The sequence below is a fragment of the Bombus affinis genome, chromosome 1 (genome assembly GCF_024516045.1).
Source record: "Bombus affinis isolate iyBomAffi1 chromosome 1, iyBomAffi1.2, whole genome shotgun sequence".
Lineage (NCBI taxonomy): Eukaryota > Metazoa > Arthropoda > Insecta > Hymenoptera > Apidae > Bombus > Bombus affinis.
The window spans coordinates 20358758-20375721 of NC_066344.1; the positions used below are offsets into that span (position 1 = coordinate 20358758).

The following is a 16964-nucleotide window of genomic DNA, read 5'->3' on the forward strand; positions in this document are numbered from 1 at the left end:
ACACCAAACTTCATAACACTATAGCTCATGGTGCGCGTGAACACATTACTTGCCCCTTAGCCGAGCTTCATAACACTATAGCTCATGATGCGCGTGAACACATCACTTGCCCCTTAGCCGAGCTTCATAACATACTCCGTAAGGTGTTACGGTCTTTGTGCTAATGATCTTCCGAGATCGAGGTGCTCATATCGTCGTGGTCACTGTCATTGCTGTCACTAGCGACGTCCAACTCAGCAGGAACGCGACTGTCCGGCATTTTTCTTAATCTGTCATGACTGTCTTTATACGATCGTTTGCCGTCTAACGTTTTTAAAATATATCTATCTCCTTCCAAAATCTCTGCTATTACGAATGGACCCTTGAATTTTGGCTCTAGCTTGGTTTGGTTTCTTTCCTCGTTTTTGCGTAGTACGAAGTCGCCGAGGTTAAACCTAACCACTTTAGCTTTGTTCCTATCAAATCTTTCTTTGTCTTACTGGGCGTTACCCTCTATGATCTGTACGGCCTGCTGTCTTACATCGGAGATATCGACATCTTTTTCATCGATATTGTCGGGTAGCGATAGGTCGTACGTTCTCGCCGATCTACCGAATAGTAGTTGTAAAGGGCTCGAATTAGTCACGCGGTTGACGGTGCAGTTCAACGCTAGCTGTATTTCCCCAATCGTGTCTTGCCACAGCCGCCCGGTCGTTTCTACTGTCGTGAACATGTTTTTCAACGTGCCCATAACACGCTCTACTTGTCCATTAGCTCTACTGGCACCGGTCGCTATCAAGTGAACTTTAATTCGTTTGCTTTCGCAGAACTCGCGAAATTCTTTATCCATAAAACATCTTCCCTGCACCGCTATTATCCAACATGGACTCCCGAATAAAACATAGCGGATTTAAGCGCTTTAATGGTGTTAAGAGAATCTATCTTACGGGTATGATGCAGGTATACAAATTTAGTGAAGGCGTCGATCAACACAATGACGTATTCCTTCGAATCGCTTTTACCACTCAACTTGCCCGTTATATCCATGTGGACCGTATGCCAATGTATGCTGGTCTTAGGTATAGGATGTAGTTCGGCTTGTATCTTACCTTCGAAACTCTACAAGCATGGCAGTTCCTTACGAACTTACGAACGTACTTCGCCATTCCTTCGAACCAGTAATACTCGTACAGTTTCTCGAGCGTCTTATCCCAACCCAAGTGCATAATTGACTGATGCACATGGTTAATAACGGACCATCTAAAGCCTCTCGGAACAATGGGCAAGCAGAGGGTTCTGCCCCTCCGCTACACTTTGCGGTAAAGGGTACCTGCATGCAACTCATAAGTATTCGCGATATCTTCCGCGAGCTCGTCGTTTTGCAATTTCCTGACAATTTCCAAGATTTGAGGATCACGAGGTTGTTCCGCTAATAGCCAGTCTTCCGAAATTTCGGCCAGATTAATTATTTTCTCTTTGATTTTGTCGAATTTAATAGGGTCAACGCCTGTGGGGTTTCGCGAAAAGAAATCTACGTGATCCATTCGCTTGCCCTTCCGATACACAATGTCGAAGGTAAACGTTTGTAAGTAAGCCCACCACCTGTGTACCCTGTCATTCAAATGTACTTTACTACTAGACGCCTTTAAAGAGTTGCAATCCGTGACAACAAGAAATTCCCACCCATGCAGGTAGTGGCGGAAATGTTTTATGGCGTTTACGACAGCTAATGTTTCGAGTTCATAGGAGTGATATCTGGATTCCGCGGGGCTGGTTCTTTTACTATAGTACTCCACTACTCGATTTTTACCTTGTGTATCAATATATCCCCAAACCCTTCGGAACTAGCGTCGGTATGTAATTCTATCGGGTAATTGCGGTCAAATAGATATACATATTTATAAACCTATCATTTCTTATTATACATAATATTTTGTACAGAATATTTTGCAAAGGGGAATCTCGCAACTCATACAGATTGTCTTTGTCCTTTGTTTTGACATTTTTCCATATTGTGCTTTCATACATATTGTAGATACGTATGTAAGATCGTAAATCATGGCATAATTCAGGGATCGTTTCTGTAGTCTAAAAATCGAGTTTTTTTTTGTTATTATAAAGTAATTAGATGAAATACAAAAATAAACAACAATTAATATCCGTTAATAACAATAAATAACAATTATTATATGTGTGAGAAATAACAAGTTTTGTACCATGTTAACCTAAAAATCGAGAATCGATTTTCAACGTCCTGAGCTACCGATCTTTCTTCTTCAGTCTTTAAAATTTTAAATAACTATTCTGTAACCTTGTCTGTCTCTAATGTAACTCTCTGTCCGTCCGTTTGGGAAAATGAGTTTTTTTTTTATTTATTAGAATATTTACAATCAATTCTCGTTGAGAATTTTCAGTAACTTAATTTGGCGTGATACAATGACATGGATTATAATAGTTTTATATTGTTGATTCTAGTAGAAACTAAGGATTTAATCTAGGGGGTATTTTCTTTTTAGTCTGCGGATCTGGTCCGTCGTGTCCAGTAGTTGGGTGACTAGTGGGTTGTGGTGGTTGTTGACTCTTGTGTTATATCTGCTTCTGGACTTGTGTATTTCATCTTTGACTGTAGGTATCTTGAGGTCACGGTGGATTGTTTCGTTGGTAACATACCAGGTGCAGTTAATAGGGATCTTAGCGTTTTCGATTGGAAGCGTTGGAGTATTTCAATGTTGGAATTACTTGCTGTTCCCCATAGTTGGATTCCGTAGGTCCAGACTGGTTTTATTACGGCCTTGTAGAGGGTTATTTTGTTCTGTATGTTTAGTTTGGAGCGTCGGCCCGTGAGCCAATAGAATTTTCTTAGTTTTTCCTTTAGTTGCTTTTTTTCTCTAAGATATGTTTTCTCAAAGTTAGCCTCCTGTCCAGGGTCATGCCCAGGTATCTTACGGAGTTCTTGCTTGGGATTATTGTGTTGTAAATGGTGACCTGGGGGCAGGTTTGTTTTCGGAGCGTGAAGGTTACATGTGAGGATTTTATTTCGTTGATTTTGAAGCCCCATTTTTGGAACCACTTATCCATGCAGTCGAGACTTCGCTGGAGAGTGGATGAGGCAATTGCCGGGACTGCGTGGGTAGCTAATAGTGCTGTGTCGTCGGCAAATGTTGCTATTGTTACCTCGTTTGATATAGGTGTTTATTCGAGCTATCGCGGGGAGACGCGGTCGTTAGAATACGCGTCAACGGGAGTCGTAAATTCCCGTTACGATTAGAATAATCGACACCACGAATAGTTCGATCCCCGTATTTCGGTTAGGATAATCGGGGTGGTTAATGCGGTATAACACTGGGAGTCAGAGTTATAATAATGTATATTTCCAACACTTCATAAAATCACACAAAGTAGTAACGCCGTTGATTAAGATACAGATCACGAGAGAAGGGTTAGTCTTGGATGAGAGAAGGAAAGCTTTAGGCGCTCTAGGCCCTTGAGTGTTATAGGAACTGTCGGAGTTCTGGATAAGTGAGAGCCTTAGAAGACTCTAGGCCGTGTAGGCACCTTGAGAAGTGATGAAGGAACTCAGAAAGATACAGGAACGGTGAGAGTTGTAGGAAATGCAGGAACTCTAGGCACCGTGAGAGACGATCAAACTCTAAAGTTTTATTCTAATGTGAATGCGGAGGAAAGCTTGGTATGGGTGTGCCCTTTGAACGAAGGACGCGGATTCGTTGCTTACATTTTCAGTTAGGAAAGTGAGAGCAATGATCCGCGATGCTGATTGGTTATGACCAATGTTGGGAAGGAAGATAGGAGGAAGAAGCCTCCCACTAACTTGGGTCCTAGGCGACATTGTTTATGGGGAGACTCGGATTTTCCGTTAGGGAGATCTCCGCTTTTTTCGTTAGGCCACTACCTGCTTTCTCCGCAATTCTTAAGAGTACGTAATAAACCCAAGGACCCTTCTAAAAAACCAGCTGAAAACACTTCTGGAATTAGAAAGTCCTTTCTGGCAAACAGATTGACTTAAACCATGTGTGCGAACAATGCAGTTAGAATTTCGACTTTATGGTGGGTCCTTAGGCCTGTGGAGGGTTCGAAGGACGGCACGTAGACCGTTGGCTGTCGCGCCGCGCGGGATGGAATGCAGATGTGTTGCGCGGCGTAACAATAGGTAAGTCGGCAGTGTAGATGGAGAACAGTAGGGGTCCGAGGACACTACCTTGGGGTATGCCGGATTCTATTGGGAATGTTGCGGAAGCGGCGTCTAGGCATTTAACTATGAATTGTCTGTTGGTTAGGTAGGATTTTAAGATGGAGTAGTATGGGTGGGGTAGGATCTTTTTGATCTTGTAGAGTAGCCCTTCATGCCATACTTTGTCGAATGCCTGTTGGATGTCTAGGAATACCGCTGAACAGTATTTTTTCTTTTCAAGGGTTTGGTTGATCATGTGGGTTATGCGGTGGATTTGCTCTACTGTTGAGTGTTGTTTTCGGAAGCCGAATTGGTGATCTGGGAGAGTCTTCAATTCTTCTAGGAGTGGAAGGAGACGATTCGTGAGCATCCTCTCGAATAGTTTAGACAGGGTAGGTAAGAGACTGATTGGGCGATAGGAGCTGGTTTCATATATTGGTTTACCGGGTTTGGGGATGAGGGTCATTAGTGAGATTTTCCACGCCTTAGGAAAGTGTTCAAGGCGGAGGATGGCGTTAAAGATTGATGCGATGAGTGCAATCCCTTTTATGGGAAGTTCCTTGATTGCTTTATTTCCTATTAGGTCGTGACCTGCTGCTTTCTTGGGGTTTAGGCGACTGATTGCTTCTATAATCTCTGCAGAAGTGAAGGGTTCAATAGGAGGGGACATTTGGAAGGGTGTGTGCAGGTATTCGGTAACGTCTGCTGCAGCTACGGAGGAATGGGGTTTGAATACTTCAGACAAGTGTTTGGCAAATAGGTTGGCTTTTTCTATAGGGCTACGCGCCCATCCGCCTTGCGGGCGGCGGATTGGAAGTATTATTTGTGGGGGGCGCGTGAGTTTCCTGGAGGCCTTCCATAGTGAGTAGTTGGAGTCGGCTGTGGGGGACAAGCTGGCGAGATATTTGTGAAAATAGTCATTATTGTAGTTTTATATGGTTTTGGATAGTTTTCAAGTTGCGTTGTTTAGTTTGCGTTTGTCCTCCGGTGTTCTATGGGTCTGCCATACTCTTCTTAGTCTACGTTTTTCTGCTATTTTTTTTTAATATGTACTGGGGATATTCGTGTTTGCTGATGGACGTTCTTGCCGATGTGGAGAAGCGGATAGCGTTTATTATGCTCGTGTATAGGTATTCCGTGGCTGCTTCGACTTCTTCATTGGTTTTTAGTGAAGTTGAGGCTGAAGTTGTGTGTGTGAAGATTTCTCTAAAGAGCTGCCGGTTGGTGTGTTGGTTATGAATGGAGCTATTAGGTGTATTCTCGATGATAGTTGAACTGACTGTTACTATCACGGGGGAATGGTCAGAGGAGAGATCAGCCGAGGAATTGATTTGGACGTGTCTTGACGAGATATTTTTAGTTATGAGGAAATCAAGGAAATAGGGTATTTTGTTTGTGTCGGTGGGCCAGTGTGTGGGTTCGTATGTGGTAAGGTAGTTGAGGTTGTTGGTTCTTATGCTGTTGAGGAGGTTTTTGCCTCTTACTGCAACCAGTCTGTTGCCCCATTGGGTGTGTTTGGCGTTGTAGTCTCCTCCGGCTATGAATCTATTGCCCAGGGTGTCCAGGAAGTTGTCGAAGTCTTCTTTGGTCATGGAGTGTCTGGGAGGGCAGTATACAGCTGAAGTGGTGATTGTACCATGACAGTCTTCTATTGCTACGTTTGTTGCTTGGAGGTAGTCTTTCTGGAATGGTGGAAGTTCGTAGTGCTTGATGTTTGATTTGATCATGATTCCGGTGCCGCCGTGGGCCTTTCCGCTGGGGTGTTGGATGTGGTAGAAGTTGTAGCCGTGTATTTTGAGGTAGTTTTTGTCGGTGAAGTGGGTTTCGTATATGAGCAATATATCGATTTGCTGTTGTTATAAGAATAGTTCTAGTTCAAATTTGTGCTGAGCTATACCGTTGGCGTTCCACGGAGCTATTCGCATTGGTTTTATTTTGCTTCTGTGCGTATGAATTTGTCCATGAAAAGTGTGAGTAGTGACAGCAAGTTGTTAATTTGCTCAGTTTGCTTCTCGATAAGTTTTTCGAGTCTGGTGAAGTTGTCTGTGTTTTGTGGGGTGGGAATTCTATTTTCTGTGTGTGCACTGTGGGTTCGCGAGTTGTTTACGTTTCCTTGTGTTGCCTGCGCATAGGATACTGATGGTGAGGTGAGTTTTTGGGGTCTAGGTTCTTGTATGGTTATGACCTTAGGTCTCAGTTTTGGATACTTAATATTATGTAGTGTTTTCTGTGCTGAGCATCCTTTGTAGTTCGCAGGATGCTCTCCTTGACAGTGGATTGACTTAGCGGGGGTTTCAGGGGATTTAGTGCATTGGTCAGTGGGGTGGTTACCTGCACATTTTACGCACCGGAATTTATGGTTGCAGTATTTCTGCGTGTGGCCGTACCTTTGGCACCTTTTACATTGTACTATTTCTTTCTTTATAAGAGGTGGTTCGAACTTAACTATGGAGTTCATCAGCCGGTTGACGTTGTAGATTTCTTCGTTGTTCCCTTTTTATTTTAAATCTATGAAGAATAGTGATAGTGGGTTTTTTGAGATTCTATGTTTAATGTTGCTTATGTTTGTTACCTCATGGCCAAGATGGCTGATATGTGTGGAATTTAGCGTTTAACGTTTTTAAAAGCTTGGTTAACTTTCTATAGGCATCTGGGTGGGTCGGCAGAATTTTCACGTTGTTGTTGTTAATCTTTAACTTGTAGTCCACTTTGCTGATGTCTTTTTCAATAGTCCTTATCATTGACTGTATGTCGATTACGTCGTCAATGAATATTGGTGGGGGAGGGGAAATTCTTTGAATATGGAGATTATTTACCTTTTCGGTTGTATTCATGGAGTCTTCCGTAGACTCCAGTATTGAGAATCTATTGAAGGTAGTCACCTGGCTGGCTGGTGGTTTAGTTTGACTCCTGTTCACATTTGTCTTGGTTGGTTCCAGCTTGCGTTTTTTCGTGTGATGGTCGTTTACCAGGATAGATGTGTTGCCCCCTTGCCACGGCGGAGGAAAAACGGCAGTGTTATAATTTAGCTCCGGAAAGCCTGTTGGGAATGATAGAGCCATCATCAAGCTAGTTAATTCAGTGTGAAAGAACTAGTCGAGAGGCTGTTAACCCTTAGCTAGGTTAGTTGGATTCGCTTTCGACAGATGGGCGTCACGTGGAGTTTTGTGAACTTCACAGGGCACTGGACACACGTCTGCACGTCTCGGCACTCAGCAGCAACTGGATGGTCACGTGCTGTTTTGTGGACTTCGCAGGGCACTGGACACATGTCTGCACGCCTCGGCACTCACCAGCGAACTGTGAGGGAAAATGAGTGCCTCTCAAAAATGGCTGTCCGTAAAACAAAAGAAGATCGCTCTGTCCGTGAAACAAAGCCTGTCGTGCTACCCGTAAAACAAAAGGAATACCTATCCCATATGAACTCTAGGGAGTTTACACGTATATTTAGCATTTTCCGCAAGTCTTCCGCTACTGCTCCTTTTTTGGTACCTTTTTCAAGATTAAAATATACAATTACAACCTTGACTTAGGAATGGAAATGAAAAACCTAATGGGATATATGTATCCAGAAGAAGCACACGTATTTGCTATGCTCAATAAGATCAATAAAAAAAAAATGATTTAATAATATTTAAACACAATAGGTAATTTAGGCTATGAACTGAAAGAATACGACAACAATTTTTAGAGTATCGTTCAACTACTCATAAAAAATAAGATTTTTGTCACTGTGACTCTGCAGTCATATACACTTCCCAAATAAAAATTAAATATTTGTAAACATTTTTCATTTAGAAGATATTTACATATGTTTGTTATTGGTTTTTCAAGTTTTCGTCTTTTGTTATGCCGACAAATCATATTAACGAGAGATAATTTTTGCAGTGCAGAGAATGTTGCAAATTCGACAAATCTTTTCGAGCATCTTGGAAAGAATAAAAAATGGGATGGAGCTTCGTTCGGGGAAATCATGGACGGATGGGTGAACAACGCAGGATATCCGGTTGTGAATGTGAAGCGAAACCATGACAAGGAACTGCAGTTAAGTCAAGAACGATTTTCATATTATAAAACTGAAAATGACGCAAACTGGTGGGTGCCTATAACTTACGTCAAGTCGTCTAGCATGGACTTTAATAATACATCTCCAATTATGTGGTTAAAACCAGGCCGTAATGAAATAATAAGGTTTAATAAGACAGAGAGGTGGATTATTGTGAATACGCAGCAAGCAGGTGTGTAATATTGGCTATATTTAAAAATGTCTAGTATAGTAGAATATGATTATCATCATCAATTAATGGGAGATTTTGGGGTGATTCCTTGTAAGATTAAAATATAACAATGAAATCAATACATTTTCATTGTAGGGTTTTGATCCTATATAGTTTTAATATTTATAGAATACGTAGTTGAAATTATAACCCTATTAAAAAGTATGGGACCATTTCCTTCCAACTAATAAATTACAACAACTAATACTAATACAACAGTAGTAATACATGAAATAACATATTTCTTTTTACGTTTTATTGGGCAATATATTCGTCACATTATCCATGCTTTCGCATAATTTCTACGCAACATAACATATTTTCGAACTCGTAACAAATTGAATACGTAAATAGTTCCAAAGCGGAAACATACCATATTAAACAAACCATATAAAAATTCAAGAATTCCAAAGATCTAAAGAATTTTTTTTGTTTATATGGATGAAATACGCTGAATATACATATATTGAAATTTATTACTATAGGTTTAACATCAATAATTTTCATTTTAGGATGAAATATGCCTAAAAATAATAAATATCCTGATACGATTAATGTGAAAAATGAAGAAATGGCGCGTTTCATGGTTATATATTTCCAATAATCAATCTTCTGTAGTATAACTATTGTAGTACTAGAAAGACTGGATTAAAAATTCCTATACTCATATACACCATCAAATTACTGATTTTGAAACAAGAATTTAGGAAGTAATATTTAGTCAGTGAATTTTCTAATTCTTTATTTATTCATTCTCTACTTTTGCTCCAATAAAAATTAAATTATCCATTTTTAGTATCATATTTGCCCTATGAAACTATAAATAGAATATAAGTCCCTTTTTAATAAATAGATTTGAAGATAATTTAATACATAACTGTTTTTAAACTATTAACTAAAACATATATATATAATACAAAATAATTTTAACTTTTTGAATAATAAACTGGTGCTTAAGTTACTGCCTAGAAAGAAACAAACTATTTTTATGCAAGAATTTATAGTGATTTAATTACGCACAAATAAAACTTAAATTGAATGAATTTTCAATTTCGTAAAATATAGTTGCTATGAAAACATATGAAATATTTACATAATTAACAACAACATGTTTGTGTAGTAGTTAGAAACAACATGTTTATTATTATGTAGCTTTCTAAGAATTGCAAATTCAAATTTCGATCTACGAAGCTTACAAATCTTGAAAAAGTATTCCTATAAATATTTCAATACAATAATAATTATCGTAGCTTTAAATGTCATAATAATTTAATATTGTAATATATAAATCAGACAATTACAACATGTTCTTAATTTATAATTGTGTTATCTGAAAAATCAACAATTTTTAATGGTTTAACTATTTTGTAAAAAAATTCAAATATTTATTATACTGTAAAAGTATATCTTAACGTTATAAAAAATGTGTATGTATTATATTTATATTTAACTAAATTTTTTAAAAAGCGTGCAAGATAATTAAGCCAACCGTTATTATAAATATATCTGAATTGGTCTAATTTTTGCAAAATGGATAACACACACATACTTTCATTTTTTAATTATTAGTTACTCGGTTTGTTTTAGGTTATTATCGCGTGAATTATGAGCCAGAAATGTGGAAACTGTTGTCGATGCAGCTGAATTCGGATAACTACAAGAATATCCACGTCTTGAACCGTGCTCAGTTAATCGATGATGCCTTAAACATGGCTCGTACTAACCGATTGAACTATACGGTTGCATTGACACTCACACTTTACCTTGAGAGAGAAACAGATTACGTGCCCTGGCGTACGACTTTCAACAATATGCAATTCTTGCACGACATGTTACGTACTTCGGAGCAATATAATATTTTCATGGTATACATATATTTATAACATGATATGACTTAAAGAAGTTAATATTTTAATTCATAATTTTTGATATATTTTATTCATTTTGATAATTATATAGTCGAGTTGGTAATATATGTCGAGCACGTATGAACTATTTTTCTATAATAGTTATATTAATAACGGCTATTCTATTGGTGATAGAGAAATTGTTTTTAATTATTTCTAATTTATAGAATTATTAACTTTGTATATTTTAAAAATTAAGTTTTTAATTGACTAAACAATATAGTAGTCATATATCATTATACACACGTTGAAAAATGGCTATAAGCGATCTCTTCTAATTTAATGTTTGTCCAATCATTCTATGATAAGCAGCCTCCGAATATTTATGCAAATTCATAATTTTATGAACACAACTAAAGGATTAAGACAAGGACAGAAATTTAGTTTACCTATTAAATACTAAACCGAGTACTGTACTCTGGATATTTTATAGATTTTTACATATCATGTTCATTCATAATATTTACGGTCTTGCACGTTTTCTATTTTAAAACAGACAATAGGCAATTTTACACAAAAGATAGTAGGCAGAAGAAATCGAATTTACGTAATAAGAAGGCTGCACATATTATATTCCTTCCGAAAGATCTTTTTACTCTAATGTAAGTAATTTTTCTATTTTTTTTTTTTTTTTTTAAATAAAAGTTCAAAATCGTTGCAGAGTTATATTCGGACAATAATGAAATCCGTGACGAGTCAAGTGAGGTATGAGCCGTATCAGAAAGGCGAAGAGCTCGATATCGTGAAACTTCTTAGGGTATACGCAATGGGATGGGCCTGCAGAGCTGGTGTTGACGAATGCAAAAGTTATACCAACAGAGAGTTCAACGCATGGTTAAGTAATTCCAGTAGATCGTAAGTTGCTATTTTTGCTATCACTTGTTTCTTTTTTAATCTTCCCTACCTTTTATCGTTGATTTATTCACAATAAATGAAGATTTATCGATGGTGTATATCATTTTCAAATCTTGCGATTATATTGTTTTCCAATTGTTAAACGTAAATGCATTTTATTGAATAATGACGATTGCCATAATTAGACGAAAACTTATGTAGCACGCGACAGTAAAAGTTAATTAGAGAATATATGTAATATCTTAATGGGCCTTAGAGGAAGGACAAGTAATGATGTTTTATTTGGTGTTAAGTTTTAGTTTAACAAGCAATACTCAATACATCGAACTGATTACAATGTCGTCGTACGTCTTATTATCATACTAGACTCTCAACTTCCCGATTCATACTCTCCGGCTCCTCCACTCGCACTCTCCGGCTTCTGCACTCACTCACTCGGACTTCTCAACTGACAATTTAACTTCTCGCAACCCTTGGCCTTTTTTTCGCCCCACCATGCATGTGTTCCGCAAACACCGGCGGCCAGGGTCACGTAGGCCTTTTCAATGAAGCTATTCCATTGAAGTACCGACGACACATTGATTGACCCGACAACGCCACGCCTCTGACGTCATTGTTTATGTTTCGACAGATATCGTAGGCCTTTTTGTCCACGATACTACATACTATACTTTTTGTCCACGATACTATATACATATATATATATATGTCGGGGCGGCGTTAAGATTTGAGTTAGGGTTGAGGGCGTGAAACGAATCCCTATTGGCGCTAGACGGGATCATTATGCAATAGAGGAGATATTTACTAGTGCAAATATGACTATGATGGAATTGGACAAGTAATCGGATAATTAGGTACTCGAGAAGCTAATGACAATGATCCTGGGCTCACTAACGAATCCGCGGTCAAGGGGATGACGGACTCTACTTTTCCTCAGCGTCTAAGTTGTACTCAATGTTAATGCACGAGGCAATCACTCCGTATCTGAGAGTTACTTGAATCGTCTTTGAGATCGTACCGGAGAGTCGTTCTCCATCACGGTAACGCTGTCGAGGAAAACTATGATGGGTGTGCCCAAGGGCACGAAATCATCGGATTCGTGGAGAAAAGCCTTCATTCGGAAAGTGAGGGAAATTGGCGTTACTGTTAATTGGTCAATTTCCATGTTGGTGGTTAGGGAAGGGTGCTAGCCGCCCTTAGGAGAAAGTTCGAGAAGAGGAAGCGTCGTTGGTGAGAAAAATAGATTTCTCCTATTTTCTCGTAGCTGGGACGAGGAATGTTTGTCGGTTTGAAGGACTTTAGTTAAACAGACCTTAAGATTTATAGCAGGTCCTCGGGCTAGCTGAACATGTACTGTGGAGACGCGTCGACATCTGGTAATCATCTTACTCAAAGAATAGAGTCTGCGTGTGGCGAGCCACGGGACAGAAATCGTTGAAATGCTTACCGTCGTGCCCCGTCCTAAGTATTTCTTTTAAGGAGAGCTATAGGGTTACTTCATGCCTTTGTTAGACAAAACGTTCATCCCTTGACCGCGACTACGTTCGGCGACTGGTTGTCGCCTCGAGCCCGAGCTCACTATCATAAATCTCAAATAAGTACAGTCGAATCGAATGACAACAGTTTCTTAATTCGGCTATGGTGAAATCTAAATTACAATACTAGGGGTCTTCCCAAAGTTCCGAAGGGAAGGTTCCAGTATTCTTTCATCTCCGACACGGCCATTCTGACTATCACACGTCCTCGTGTGTAACTAAAATATTGAGTTTCCTAACATTAGACTCGATACAATTGACATTATTCACAATTTAACTAGATGTTCGAATAAGGCAAGGGTCCAGTGTAGCAACAAATCCTGTTCGGGGGTTTGGCAGCAAAGAAATAAAAGATAATGAAAATTAGTAGCGTTATAGTTAGTACTCAAGGTGATAGTTGCATTCTGCAGGTTATTAGTCGGATCGTATCGGCATGATGGACCATTTTCGATTTCGCACTCCAAAGGATCTCGGTCTTCTAGATCGTGTGAGCACATAGAGCTTTGTTCCACGGTTTCACCGAGCTTTACCATATTGTTGCCCCGAGATGCATACGAACCACACCGCATGTTCTCACTGAGCCCTTATCATACTGTCGCCCCGAGATGCATGCGAACCACACCGCATGTTCTCACTGAGCCTTATCATACTGTCGCCCCGAGATGCATGCGAATCACATCGCATGTTCTCACTGAGCCTTATCATACTGTCGCCCCGAGATGCATACGAATCACATCGCATGTTCTCACTGAGCCTCATCACACTGTCGCCCCGAGATGCATGCGAGTCACATCGCATGTTCTCACTGAGCCTCATCACACTGTCGCCCCGAGATGCATACGAGTCACATCGCATGTTCTCACTGAGCCTCATCACACTGTCGCCCCGAGATGCATGCGAGTCACATCGCATGTTCTCACTGAGTCTCATCACACTGTCGCCCCGAGATGCATACGAGTCACATCGCATGTTCTCACTGAGCCTCATCACACTGTCGCCCCGAGATGCATACGAGTCACATCGCATGTTCTCACTGAGCCTCATCACACTATTACCACAAAAAGCGTTTGAACTACATCACACGTTCTCTCTGAGCTTTATCACATTATTTCCCCGAAACACGTGCGAACTCGCTCTGCCGGGTGTTACTGGCATAGTGCTACTGATCTTCCGAGGTCGAAGTGCTCATATCGTCATGGTCACTGTTATTGCCTTCACTACAGACATCCAACTCGGCAGGGGTGCAACCATCTGGCATTTTCCTTAACCTGTCGTGACTGTACTTGTACGGTCGCTTACCGTCTAATGTCCTTAAGATATACCTGTCCCCTTCCAAGACTTCTGCTATTACAAATGGACCTCTAAATTTTGGATCTAGTTTGGTTTGATTCCTTTCCTCATTCTTGCGTAATACGAAATCACCGAGATTAAACCTAACCGCTTAAGCTTTAGCTTTGTCAAATCCATCCTCATCATACCTAGCACTAGTTTCCATCCACTTTATTGCCTGTCGTCTTATATTGGAGATATCGATACTTTTGATGTTATCGGGTAACAACAGATCGTGAAGTCTTGCCGTTCTACCTATTAGTAGTTCTAATGAGCTCGAGTTTGTCACGCGGTTGGTGGTGCAATTCAAAGCCAACTGTATTTCCCCAATCGCGTCTTGCCACGGCCGCCCGGTCGTCTCTACTACCGTGAACATATTTTCCAATGTACCCATAACACGCTCTACCTGTCCACTGGCTCTACTACCACCGATCGCTATCAAGTGAACCTTAATTCGTTTGCTTTCGCAGAATTCTCGAAATTCTTTTACCCTTAAAACATCTTCCCCCGATCTGCTATTATCCGGCAGGGACTCCCGAATAAAATATAGCGGATTTAAGCGCTTTAATGGTGTTAAGGGAATCTATCTTACGAGTATGATGCAGGTATACGAATTTAGTGAAGACGTCGATCAAAACAATGACGTACTCCTTTGAATTGCTTTTACCACTCAACTTGCCTGTTATGTCCATGTGGACCGTATGCCAGGGTATGCTGGTCTTAGGTATAGGATGCAGTTCGGCTTGTATCTTACCTAAACTAGCTTTCGAAACATGACAAGCATGACAGTTCTCAATGAATCGGCGAACGTACTTCGCCATCCCTTCGAACCAGTAATACTCGTATAGTTTCTCCAGCGTTTTCTCCCAACCTAAGTGCATAACTGACTGGTGCACATGGTTAATAACAGACTATCTAAAACATCTTGGGACTGTAGGTACACAGAGAATCCTGCCTTTTCTTTGTATCCTACGGTGCAGAGTACCGAACCGTAATTCGTATGTATTCGCGATGTCTTCCGCGAGTCCATCGTTTTGCAATCCCTTGACGATTTCCAAGGTTTGAGAATCACAACGTTGTCCCGCTAATAGCCAATCTTCCGAAATTTCGGCCAGTCAACTATTTTCTCTTTGATTTTGTCGAATTTAATAAGGTCAACGCCTGTGGGGTTTCGCGACAAGAAATTTGTGAGCCGTCCGTTTACTTTCCCGATACATAATGTCAAAAATAAAAGTCTGCAAGTAAGCCCATCACCTATGGTCCCTGTCATTTAAATGTACTTTATTACTCGAAGCTTTCAACGAGTTGCAATCCGTGACGACAAGAAATTCCCGTCCCTATAGATAGTGACAGAAATGTTTTACGGCGTTTACGATAGCTAATGTATGGTGTTCATAGGAGTGATATCTGGGTTCCGCGGGGCTGGTTCTTTTACTGTAATACCCTATTACCTTGTTCTTACCTTCGGCTTGATGCGTCAAAATCACCCCGTAACTCTCCGAGCTAGCGTCAGTATGTAGTTCTATCGGGTAATTGGGGTTGAATATCGTTAGCACCGGCGCGTCGGTCAGGGCGGAAACTACCTGTTGTCTTATTTTCTCGTGTCTATCTGTCCAAGTTATATTTCTGTTATCTGAGATGAGCGCATACAGGGATTTCATCATCTGTGAGAATTTAGGGATGAATTTTCGGAAGTACGGAGCTAACCCTATGAACTGCCTGAACTGTGTAACGGTCGTTGGCACAGGTGAAGAACTTAAGGTGTGTATTTTACCCGGGTTAGGACGAACTTCTCCGTTATGAATTACATATCGCAAATAGAGCACCGATGTCTTTAGAAAAGAACGTTTCGCAAAATTAAAAGAGAATTCGGCTTTTACGAGGGTATCTAATACGGTGTTCAATCTTTCTAAAGCTTGATCTATCGAGTTGGCAATAATTAGGGCGTCATTGAAACAAATAACAACATACGAATGAGCGAGGTCACCTAAGGCTTTGCGAATGACCCTCCGAAAGACGGACGGTGCAATTTTTCAGTCCAAACGGCATCGTTATCTACTCACATTGTCTGTCGGGGTAACGAACGCTGTAAACTCCGTTGGATTAGGATAAATAGAAATTTGGTGAAACCCGCTGGCCATATCCAGGCTAATAAAATATCTCGCCTCTTGCAGTCTCGCGACTTGATCCGCAATAAGGAGTAAAGGGTACCGATCCGCGACGATACTTTGATTTAGATCTCGGGGATCCACTCGTAATCTATCTGAGCCGTTTTTTTTTTCTTCACGAGTTACGGCTCGCTAATGGCGAATTACTAGGCCTTATAATCTTTGCTTTAATTAGAACGCTTGTTTTCTCACGTACCGCTCTTCGCTCCTCCTCGCTAAGTCTATAAGGACTTCCTCCTACGGTGGTGTTAGGATCAATTAATCGTATTTCTAACCGGCCTGCATTTACGCGAATACGTAGGAAACCCGTAACGAATGAATCTTTGAATTTGTCGAGAAGAGAAATTGATCGACTTTTATTATTACCATGTACATCAGCGTCAACTTCATTAACGACGATCTCGTTTGCAGTGGTTTCATTACAGACACCAATCATTTTTGTTTTACACATAGCGAGGCTATTTTGTGTAATGTTACGTCGAAAACCAGACTTAGAGTTCCGCAACTAATCGCGACATCATATTTCAAATAACTATCAGCAAGGACATGAGAAATTATCTTCGATGTAAAAATCATTAATACACACAATGAACAAATGGGAGGCGTATGTTTAATACAGGTATTCCCTACTCCTCGCATTACTAATATGTCAGTCATTCCTTTGCCAGAAAATCTCGAGACCGCGGACACTTTAATTAGTGAACGCTCGGCTCCCGAATCGGAGT

General features: G+C 40.2%; 2 protein-coding genes and 1 long non-coding RNA gene across 8 annotated transcripts in view; 2 read left to right on the forward strand and 1 right to left on the reverse strand.

Annotated features, from left to right (window-relative positions):
* The window catches only part of LOC126917633 (aminopeptidase N-like), an 87863-nt gene that overhangs the window by 63374 nt on the left and 7525 nt on the right, over positions 1 to 16964 (forward strand). For both annotated transcript variants that reach the window (XM_050724731.1, XM_050724739.1), the window contains 3 exons: positions 8057 to 8406; positions 10033 to 10310; positions 11014 to 11207. In XM_050724731.1, the coding sequence (XP_050580688.1) occupies positions 8057 to 8406; positions 10033 to 10310; positions 11014 to 11207 (822 nt within the window). The remainder of the gene's footprint in view (positions 1 to 8056; positions 8407 to 10032; positions 10311 to 11013; positions 11208 to 16964) is intronic.
* LOC126917643 (aminopeptidase N-like) overlaps positions 1 to 16964 on the forward strand; it is a 143167-nt gene that overhangs the window by 62800 nt on the left and 63403 nt on the right. The window lies entirely within an intron of this gene.
* LOC126918181 (uncharacterized) overlaps positions 4412 to 16964 on the reverse strand; it is a 61249-nt gene continuing 48696 nt past the window's right edge. The window contains exon 2 of the long non-coding RNA XR_007711256.1: positions 4412 to 4759. This is a non-coding gene — a long non-coding RNA (uncharacterized LOC126918181). The remainder of the gene's footprint in view (positions 4760 to 16964) is intronic.